Source organism: Populus alba, chromosome 2 (genome assembly GCF_005239225.2).
Source record: "Populus alba chromosome 2, ASM523922v2, whole genome shotgun sequence".
NCBI classification, from domain to species: Eukaryota; Viridiplantae; Streptophyta; class Magnoliopsida; order Malpighiales; family Salicaceae; genus Populus; species Populus alba.
Window position 1 is genome coordinate 8483315 of NC_133285.1, and position 11857 is coordinate 8495171.

The 11857-nt window shown below is 30.8% G+C and overlaps 1 protein-coding gene and 1 non-coding gene across 2 annotated transcripts; both read left to right on the forward strand.

Annotated features, from left to right (window-relative positions):
* The first annotated feature begins 3495 nt into the window (after positions 1-3495).
* On the forward strand, positions 3496-6994 carry LOC118057778 (bifunctional L-3-cyanoalanine synthase/cysteine synthase 1, mitochondrial). The gene is made up of 10 exons (XM_035070476.2): positions 3496-3826; positions 4394-4503; positions 4583-4640; positions 4743-5006; positions 5161-5298; positions 5410-5461; positions 5754-5833; positions 5949-6008; positions 6275-6355; positions 6621-6994. Exons 1-10 carry the CDS (start codon positions 3641-3643, stop codon positions 6717-6719), a joined length of 1128 nt encoding a protein of 375 aa, XP_034926367.1. The 5' UTR covers positions 3496-3640; the 3' UTR covers positions 6720-6994.
* Positions 6995-7313: 319 nt separating this feature from the next.
* Positions 7314-7401, forward strand: TRNAY-GUA (transfer RNA tyrosine (anticodon GUA)). Its single transcript is given in 2 exon segments — positions 7314-7350; positions 7366-7401. It is a non-coding gene; the product is annotated as a tRNA-Tyr (tRNA).
* Positions 7402-11857: the final 4456 nt, after the last annotated feature.

Sequence of the window (11857 nt, forward strand, 5' to 3'; positions counted from 1 at the left end):
AAGAAAATAGAATGCTCTGCTTTCACAAGGCCCACCACCGTTGTATGGAGACCAGAAACGTTTCCTTCAGGTAAGACCTGTTATTGAACAAGGCATCTTGCCGTTTTATATATGGATTTTTGTTTGAAAGAATTGACATGGTAGGTCGCCCACTAGGTTATAAGTCGTGTTAAATTTTTTTTAATATAAAAAAGAATATTCAGCAATGATAACATAAATTAACCCCAGATAATTTAATTAATACATGATTCAAGATAATCTTGTAAAAACAAAAAAAATCATAAAGTCTAATAATCTAAAATTAAATGATAAAATTAAAAAAAATTAAAACTTATTTAAAAAAAACATTAAAGAAAAAAACTTGAGTCAACCCAGGTTAACTTGACTAACATACTATATGCAAAATAAAATCAAGATAAAAAAATAAAATTTAAAAAGAATAGAAAAAAAAAGACCAAAGTTAAATCAATAAAAAAAAGATAAAAAAACAAAGTCTATTTGAGTTAATTTGACTAGTCTGAACCCATGATAACCTCACATAAAAAACCACATAGCTCAACGACTAATAATTTAACGCCAAAGAATGAAAGTGAAAAATAAAATCAACTTTAAAAAATTCAAGGAAAAAAAAACATGAGTTAACCCGGGTTAACTCGATCAACTCACCACCTAGGATATAAGATCATGATAGCTCCTTACACTTAGGAAAGCAGAACAAATTATGAAGTTCAAGGCCTAATAACACAATATCAAATTATAAAATTGAAAAAAAATAAATTTGTAAAAAATTACCTAAAAATTACCAAGCTTAAACCGGGTTATGAGACCAGAATTAATTCATAGAAGATAAATACCCATAAAAAAATAACAAAGCAAAATTTTCAATCATGAAAAGAAGAAGTGTCTCTAGCTTAAAATAACAAATAACATTTTCATCTAATTCTATCAGTGAATTAATTACTAATAAAATGATAAAACAAATATCAAATTTCCATCATTAAATATAAAAATTATGTTAGTGTCTCTAGCTTAAAAGACAAAGGCACGGGGCATCACTCGGTTCCTTCGTGTTGTTGAACAAATGTGGTTCCCAAAATCCTCCACGTACGTTTCTCCATGCTTGTCAACAGCAAGAGTATAGGACTATTATGGATCACTCACCGCTTGGCCACGTACACTGAATCAGACAGAACCCGTTTGTCTACGTGTTAGCGTTTAGAAAAACACACTAATTAACCATTTGGTTACGAATTGTCAAAAAATAAAAAACATGGGTCCTAGTATTTATTTGCGGTAGAAACTTGATTTTCAAAAAGCAGTGCATTCATGCTTTTCGTTTCTATTCATGTGATTGGTATACTATGCACTATAATTGCACTGTTGAACAATGCAATTACATCAATTTTTTTTTCCTGTTATTTTTTAACAGTTAACTATAATTGCACTATGTGAACAGTGCAATTATATGAATTTTTTTTTATTGTTAATTTTTTTAATATTTTTTTTAATAAAAAAACTAGTTTAAATTGAATTAAATTTTTTCGTACTATGATGGGAACAATTTTTTTCTTGAAAAACTAGTATAGAGTGAATTAAATTTACTTGCATTGTAATATCAATTTTATACCTGATAATATTTTATCTAATTTTATTACACGCTCAAAAAATTATGAAAACTGTAATTTTTATCGAATGAATTTTATACGTAATAGAATTATATTATTTATTTCATGATGTAATAGAAGTAATTAATTCTACAATATTTAAATTTAAAACCATCAATATTAATATAAATATTTTTAAATTATTTTATAACCTCAATTTCAAAAACATTCTTAACCAAACATATTAAACTATTTTTTTTCAACCTCAATTTTAATCACAGTTTTAACCAAACACCTATTTTTTGAAAACAACCTCAACTAAAAGTACTTTTTATAAAACAACTTTTATCAAACCATAACCACAACAGCTACTACAATACCAAACATACTCACAGTATCCTTAGATTTGCATTTCCACATTTTTAATGAACTTAAGACCACTACGTACACAATGGGGTCATGTCTTCAATATAATTGGTACCTTGTCTTTGTAATTAAGAATATTAATGGATAAGTCATAAGTTTGATTTTCTCTTCGCGACTCAACTAACCATGCATGAAACTCTACATGTTTATAATACTAAAAAATCAGTAAAAAAGGTTTAATTATTTATAAAATTGTTATTATATATTCTATTTAATAACTAAAGAATTCTTGGGGGTATCAAAATAGCAAAAATATCACTACATAAAAAAAATGAAATTATTTCTCATTTGCACTCCAGTCTTATACTCTAAAGGAAGTATTTGAAGAGAATGTTTAGAGATGTGGTTGTACTTGTATTTTTTAAAAAATTAATATTTTATATTTTTTGATGTGCTAATTTTAAAAATAAAATAATATTATTTTAATACATTTTAATATAAAAAACACTTTAAAAATTAATAACAACAATACTCCAAACTGACCCGAAATCTTTGCAGCAATCATAGATCATGTATTGTTGCCCTCGTCGAAGTCTGTTTGGAAGGAGAGAAGATTGGAAAAAGAAAGTACCTTTTTTTTTTTACAGAAATGATATAAATCTCCCTCTCTTTTTGTTATTTTTATTAACAATGGATTTTTTTCTCTCTTTTTTTGGAATAAATTTTGAACCCTTTCAATCCCATGACTACAAAAAGTTTATGAGAGTTTTTTTTGTCTTGGTGTTGGCAACGCTTATCGAAACCATCCTTGTGGGCACAACTTGATGACTAAAATTGAGGATTTTCACTTAAAAAATATTATATTAGAGGGGGAAAATCCCTCACGAGCAACTAGCCACGTGTATTGATTTTTTTTTTTTTAATATAAATATTTAATCCACTTACAATGTACTTTGATTAATTTCACATATCCTAAAATTAATATTTTTTTATAAAAAATAATGACTATTTATTTATTAATATGAATATTCAGATCAATTTACATGTATTTTAACTAATTTCACGGATTCTAAAATTAACAATCATATAAATTTTTAATAATTCTGAGACTTATAGAAATTGAATTGATGATTTTAAAACTAAATCTAGACTTGATTGTTTTTTTTTTTTTATTAATATGTATGTCTGGACTAGCTTGCATATATATCGACTAATCATACGAGCCTTAAAGTTAACAATTATATAAATCTTTAATGATCTTAAAATTTATGAAACTCAAATTAATAATTTTTAAAAAATAAAATTAAAATTTAATTAATTAAACTACATTCTTTAAAATTTAGACTTGATTGTTTTTTTCACTACCATAGATATTTAGAACAATTTATATATACTAATTTTATAGAACTAAAATTAACAGTTCAGGTCGTTTCGAATTAGAATTAGACTGGACTGTGATGGTGCTTTAAAAAATGGAATTACAAAATGGCCATCTTTTATCTATAGAAACCAGGGGGTAGAATTCAAAAACCTTATAAAAAGGGGTCTCCCACCACTCCTAGATCTTCACACACCACCCTTCATCCTTATCCCTGTCATCCACTGCAACAAGTGGTTGTCACTCTAGTAATCTCCTGGGTGGGTGTTTGTTATTACTATCACCTCCATTAATGGCTGCTATAAGGAGCTTATTGAAGAAAAGTTCATCATCAATCCTAGCATGTAATGAGCTGATGATGGTTAGAAGATTGTTCTCTGCAGAAGCTGCTACTGTTGCCTCTGCTTCTTTTGCTCAAAGACTCAGAGATCTGCCAAAAGATCTTCCTGGGACGAAAATCAAGACACGAGTTTCCCAAGTATGTCCAACCCCGTTCTTCTCTTTGGATCGTTAATTTAAACCAAGAATACCTTTCATTACTTAATTCTTTTGCATCAATACATGATAGTTTTCTACTTTGCAACCTACCATTTTGTTCAACTACAGTGCTATTCTTTTCCTGCTGTTTTTATTTTTGGTTTCAATGTTTTTCTCCTCAATCCTGCTATATATATTTGATATAAAGTTTAGTCCATTAAGAATTCTCATATTTAAACAAAAAGAAAGAAAAGGAAAATAGAAACGCCTTTCTGCGTACACTGGATTGGCCGCTGTGCTGTCCCTTTTTTCTTCCTTGCGGCAGTTATGTCGCGCCACGTGCTGTCTGTACCTTTGCTTATTCAGCCTCTGAAACGACAGATCGTCTTCATGTTTGACGAAGACTGGTCGTCGACATAGGTTTCAGACAGTTCTACTTCTACCAAGTTGTTCGTTCATAGGGAAAGGAGTGTGGATTTTCAGCATCAAATATTTTATGATCTTGGATCAAGTTTTTGTCTCCAAACTAATGCTCTTTTTTTAATTTTTTCTAATTCAAAATACTCAGCTCATTGGGAAAACTCCACTTGTGTATCTTAACAAAGTGACCGAAGGATGTGGAGCTTATATAGCTGTAAAGCAAGAGATGTTTCAGCCCACTTCTAGCATCAAAGACAGGTATCTCAGAATTCAAACTATTTCAGATGTTATCATTGACCTTAGAGATCAAATAAGAACCATAATGTTTATGTTACAGACCGGCATTGGCAATGGTTGAAGATGCTGAAAAAAAGAACTTGATTGCTCCTGGGAAGGTTAGCTTATAGTCACAGCTCTGGAGTTTTTTGATATTATTGGTTCAATCAGATGTTTTGATCTTTTGAATTTCTCCAACTTTTTTATTAATGTTGTATCAGACGACTTTGATAGAGCCGACATCTGGTAATATGGGGATAAGTATGGCATTTATGGCAGCCATGAAAGGATACAAGATGATACTAACCATGCCTTCTTACACTAGCTTGGAGAGAAGGGTGACTATGAGAGCATTTGGAGCTGAGCTAATTTTGACCGACCCCACTAAGGGAATGGGAGGAACAGTTAAGAAGGCATATGAACTTTTGGAATCCACACCAAATGCTTTCATGCTTCAACAGTTCTCAAATCCTGCCAATACTCAGGTGCTTAATTTCACAATAGCAACGACATTGCATAGCTTGAATGGTTTGTCGAGAGCAGTTTGCTTGAGTTATTAAAAATTGATGATCGGGGGATTTAAACTCTCTTGCTTTGTAATTATTGGTTTGAATTCTGAATTTAAATGGAAAAAATCAGGTCCATTTTGAAACTACTGGCCCTGAAATATGGGAGGATACACTAGGAAAAGTTGACATCTTTGTCATGGGAATAGGCAGTGGAGGGACTGTCTCTGGTGTCGGGCAGTATCTCAAGTCCCAAAATCCTAATGTTAAGGTATGTAATTTTATTTTCTTATTGGTGATTTCACTGCATCACTAACAAGTGCCGTCATAAATTTTATTTTATTCCTCCCATAATGTTCTGTTTTTTCTTCTGTAATGGTAGATTTATGGAGTTGAGCCTGCTGAGAGTAATATACTGAATGGTGGCAAACCAGGTATGAATCTCGCTTCACTCTAGGTCTTTGTCTTTTTTCTTTTCTTCCCTTCTTAATAGGGAAAAGGAATTATGAAGTGTTAAACACTAAAACTAGACTTTTCTTAAAAAAAAAGGCTACAATATTTACTGATAAAAAGTATAATGTTGGTTCCCATATCTCTGAGCTGAAGCTGTAACCATTAGAGGTGGGGTGAAGGAATTTAACATGATGGACGCAATGACTTTGATCTTTGTAATTTCTTGGTATAATCATAGACGTTGAGTCTCTAGCATCTTGTCAATTGAAATAGGTCCTCATCACATTACTGGCAATGGGGTTGGATTCAAACCAGACATATTGGACATGGATGTAATGGAAAAGGTTCTGGAGGTAAGTACTGCTGATTTGAAGAACAGGGAATTGGTCAAAAGAAACAAAAAGATAACAACATTTTCAATGTCAGATTCTAATATGGAAAACTAACAGTGAAACACTTCAATGGCAGGTTAGCAGCGAAGATGCTGTGAGTATGGCTAGAAGGTTGGCATTGGAGGAGGGTCTTATGGTAATAAATCTTAAAAGATTTTAAGTTTGTTATTGTTGACACTTCAGCTGGTTTTCTGTCTTTGACAGCCTCTTTAGATGGTATACACATGTTAATGCACAGCGCAATGTTTAAATTTTTGGGATATGAATTCTTTGAACTTTGGCTGCAATTCTTGTGTTCTTGAATTTCTAGTTTTTAAGACTTCCATTTGCTTTCGAGATATGAGCAACAGAAGACTACTATTTGTTGTTTAAATTTTAGTTCGATATTTTTGGTTTCCATAGGTGGGAATTTCATCCGGAGCCAACACAGTTGCTGCACTTAGACTTGCTAGAATGCCTGAGAATAAAGGCAAACTTATTGTGGTAAGAACAACTTATATTCCAATTCTAAAAAACACAGAATTTAACCGTTGTGCTGGTAATTTACACTGTTAGCGGGATGGGGGCATGCCATTAGTAATGACTTCTCTACTCGAGTCATTAACCAATATATTTGGTTGTGGAAAGGGCTTTAGGTTTCATCAATTTAAGCAAATTTCCTCATCCTTGAATCGAGAATTCTTTTTTATGCAAGTAAATCAATTGAAGTGTGAATGCTATGTAAGAGTTGTTACTGGTTGACTTTCAGACTGTTCATGCAAGTTTTGGGGAGCGATACTTGTCATCTGTCCTGTTTCAAGAGTTGAGGAAAGAAGCTGAAAACATGCAGCCTGTTCCTGTGGACTAATTCTTTCAGATATCTCGCTCAATGAATGTCAATGGGCTCTTGTGCAATCATGTGTCTCAATGTAGCTAGTTGTAGAACCACGTGCAGCAAAATATGTTCACTCTGTCTGTACACATGGTTTAATCTGCAGAACATTTGTGGTGATAAAGTTTGCTTGTCTTTTACATCTTGGCATCAGTTTCCAATGTCACTTGAATGGTATCCTCTGTATTACGAGAAATCTCAAGATACTCAAATTTTATTTGATCAGTGGAAATTAAATTATTTTCCTTTCATCTTCAACTTGAACTGGAGGGTTTGCAGTGTCAACATTATCAATATAAATTGTATATCTTCAGCAATTCATAACCAAACCTTGTGGGGATCTTTTGAGAGTTGAATATGCTGATATAATTCCTAGCCAGTTCTTGGATACCACCTGAACATAAAATCCCATCCTGACACCAGCATAAAACTCTAATTTTCTTTTATGGTTTTATAAGACTTCAGTATTTTCAAGGCTAGGCCGAAAACTGCAAGGAATAAATTAGATTGGAAATTAGAAAGATATATTTTAATAATATATATATATGTTCTTCGCAAAGCTTATCAAATCCGACCTTAGCTCAGTTGGTAGAGCGGAGGACTGTAGTTGTAGCAATCTGTCATCCTTAGGTCGCTGGTTCGAATCCGGCAGGTCGGAATTTTAGACATTTGATTTTTCCCTGCGTTTAAATTACTTCCCCTCTGTAAAAAGCTTTCTAACTCCGTCTGCATGCTCACAATTTTACACCGTTACTTTTTCTCTCTCCAGAGAGAAGCCCCGACTCACAGGAAATATGGAGTTTTTACAAGGAAAACAAAAAAAAAAAAATCTTTATTAAATTTTCAAATATCAAAACCCTTGGAAAATAGAAAACAGATCTTTAACATATTTCTTGGAAAAAAAAAATTAAACATGAATTTAAAATGAATTGTATATTAAAACGGAAACAAATTATATCTACTTGGTTCCTAGAAAACTTGTCATCGATAGTTACAGAGCGCCAGAGAAACAAGAAACTGCCGCGTAACAACCGTTTGATGTTCAACAAATGGATCCCCAACTTCCTCAGCCATTCAGCTGAAAATTACTATTCTAGGTTTTGCCATTTCGTTGGAACAACTCATCAGACAACTTCAATTTATCAAGGCTTTTCACTATATGTATTGTATTATAGTTGCTTCTCTGCAGAATATAATTAATTCACAATTTATCCTTAAGAGATAACTCAGCTGGTAAATCTTGATTGCTAGTTTGAATTCCTTTAAGAATCATTAAAGATCTACCCGATTATTAACTTCATACCTTATAAAAATAGTTAAAGTGTTTGCAAGCAATACATACATCTATAAATAAAATAAAATAAAATAGACAATTGACCCTCTTGCATAAAGCTTAGTTGGCTACCAGCAAGAAAATATCTGAATCAAGGCTTAAAAGAGTATAATTTTTAGGATGTTTAATAGTGTAATTGTGATTGTATTTTAAAGTATTTTTATTCAGAAATGTATTAAAATAATTTTTTTATTTTTAAAAATTATTTTTAATACCAGTTCATCAAAATAATATAAAAAAATACTAAAATAATATTAATTTAAAATAAAAAAAATTATTTTTTTAAATGTTTTTAAAATATAAAAACAAATATTATTTTTACAATAATAGATATACATCGAGTGAAGGACCAAAATCTTCTAGTTAGGTCCTTTGCTAGACAGGCCGACAGTAGCGGCTGCTGCAGCTCTATCCGGTCCTGCCCTCCTTCACTACACAACGTCTCCGGTATCATACGACGAAGTTATCCTACATTGGTCATCAAGGGAGTCTTTGAAATTCGATCCTCTGACTGGTGTCCGGACTGGACAATCGACCCAAACATTCTGGATGCTTCAAAACTTTTGTTTTTGTGTCTTGTAATAAATATTCCTGTTCAATAATGGCCATGTAAGAAATATTACTACAGAAGTAAATAATAACAACTCTGTGTACAGATAAATATAAATGACAACAAATATCCATAATAATAATAACAACAACAACAATTCAGAGAAGCTTAATTGATAAAGTTTTGAGTTTGTTTTTTTAATAGTTATAGGTTTAAGTTCTTTTATTACACTAAAAGTTTACATAATTATTAACTTTAGAGTATATAAAATTAATTAAAGTATATATAACTTGTCAGAATATATATATTAATTAAAATAATAATAATAAGAAACCATTTATCGATATACTTGTGGTGTGATCCACGGCATCACTCGTACACTTTTGTACTTCCTATCTTTGTTATGATTGGTTTCTATCACTCTTTTATTGCTTGTCAAGGCAAGTACTACACCCCAAGGATAGACATGAAAAAAATAACACATGATATGTGCTTCCGAGAAAACACATTTTTATTAAGTAAAAAACTAAAAAGGCACGGGGTGCTTATTGTTGAGCTCATTCCGCCCACGCACTCGTAAAATAAAACAATGTGTGTATTTTTTCAATGATTAATTTTATTTCTCCAAGTTTTATTTTATATAATTTAATTTTAATTAAAGACTAATTGCATGTAAATTCCCAGTTAAGAGTAAATTTTTTTAAAAAAAAAATACACTGGAATGAAAAAGACTCCACATAGATAGCATGTAAAAAAATTACATGAAAAAATATACTTAAATCTTTGATCTTTAAAAATAATAATATGCAAACAATTTAGGTTCTCTTAAATTTTTTAAAAATAATTTTGATACAGAAATTGATTTATATTATTTTCAATTCCTGATTAAAAAAAAAAAAAAGACGGAGGGGTTGTTGAATTCCAACAATAAAAAAAGAAGTAATCTTTCACTCCATTTTTTGCCATCAAAATGGGTTTTTTTAGTGTCCACAAGTTTCATGAAATGAGAGGGGCTTCATGGTGATCATTTAGAGTCTTGATGTTACATGAAAAACTAAATTTGAGCCAATAAAGTCAAAACTAGACCGATTTGATTTCGAGTTTTTGAACCATTTTTTATGTATTTCGAGATGGTGGAATAATCTGTGTGTGTTATAAGATATTGGTGATGTGTTTTTTTAGTTAAAATCATTTGAAAATTATATTTTTTAGCGAAAAAACTAGGTGGTTGATTTTCCACCCACATATGTGATGCAAATATCGTAGTTTTTAGATTACACATTGTTCACCTCAATGGTTGACATGTGGTCTATTTATATTTTTTTCAAAATAGAATAAATGACATGTCATCATCTATTTAAAAAATTTTCACAGGTAAAAATAAGCTCAAGCTCTCTAATGCTCATGAACTCTTCATTTTAGTGGCCCATGATTGCATCCCCTCGATGTTTTTATTTATTTTATTTCACATTATATCTAATTTTTATTTTTTTATTGTTATTTTTTTTGTTTTATTTTTTTTTGTTTTATCTCTTGATATTTTACTAATTAGGATTTTGTTAACCTCTCAAGTCACGAGTTATAGGGATTTAACCGAGATGACTTGAATTTATTTTCAAGTCATTTTTTACAATTAATTTTTGTTGGTATCGTCTTTTTATAGGACTATTCTGATCTTATATGATAGATCACAAGTTTTATATATTAACCCAACTCTATACAGTACAATTATTTTTTTAATTAATTTATTATTATTATTATCATTTTATTTTTTATTATATTATCAAATCTAATTTAATTATTATTATTTTTTTTAAATATAACCGCTTACTTAACTTTTGTTTTTTGGGTTGAAAAAAAGTTTAGTTTACCAGGCAGCATGACACTTGCCAGCAATCTAGGATCCTATCAATTTGGGTTGGAGTTTTGAGAAGAAAGGGTAGGATTAATCCATATCACGTGACTCAAAAGCTAATTAACTATAAAAGATGAAATTTTGTCGGGTTAATCACGCCACCACACCAGTAAATAAGTGCGCCTTTGCATGGGAGTAAATATTTTCGGTTCAATTCCATTTTTAACCAAAAACAATAATTAAATCAATTTTTTTTAAAATAAACCGAAATCGATTTAAACCGATGAGTTTTGATCCAGTCCGGTTTGATTTATATTGTTGAAAAACCAAAAAAAGAAGAAGAAAAAACACAGATCTAATCTTGCGCTCGCAATAATCTTTCCCTTCATCAGACTCAATCTTTGACCTTTGAGACAAGCACGGAAAAAAACATATTATTGCCTCCGATGCTTTCACCATCACCGCTGCTGGACCGAATCACCACCTCAAGATGGAAGATACGCTCTTGGTTTGCTCCTGCTTCGGGTGGGTCTGCCCTTGCTACTCTCTTATAGCAATTAGCAGTTATCCCAAGCAAATTGTAAATACGACACTGGTTTGGGCAGATCAATAACCACTGGATTCGATGGCCTCCTCGACATTTGACAGAAAAATGGCATGCTAAATACACTCACAAGATACTCGCTACTCGCTACTAAGGTTATGAAAGAAGGCAACAAAATCAACAATAGAATATAACTCAGATCTATGAATAGCAGCGCTCGATTACTGGAACCAAACAACACCCCTACCTTATCGAGAAGGAGTACTGCGACCAATTTTTCAAGGAGAATGAAAGACGCAGACTAGGAGAGTTAAGAGTGTGTTTGACATTGCGATAGCTGTTGTGATTTGAAAAAAATTGTTTTATAAAAAGTATTTTTAATTAAGGTTGGTTTGAAAAAATAGGTGTTTGGTTAAAACTGTGGTTGAAATTGAGGTCGAATAAAAAGTAATTTAATGTGTTTGGTTAAGAATGTTTTTAAAATTAAAGTTATAAAATAATTTTAAAATATATATATTAATATTGATGGTTTTTAATTTAAATGTTGTAGATTTAACTATTGCTATTACTTCATAAAATAAATAATACTTTATATAAAATTAGATAAAATATTATCAGGAATAAAATTGATTTGATATTACATAGCAAGTGAATTTAATTCACTCTACACTGGTTTTTTTGAGAAAAAAAATATTGTTTATGACAATGCGAGTAAATTTAATTCACTCTAAACTAGTTTTTTTTTTATATATATATATATAAATATATACAAAAAAAAAAAAAAACAAACAACTACTGTTCGCGTGAACAGTGCGAACAATGCAATTCACTT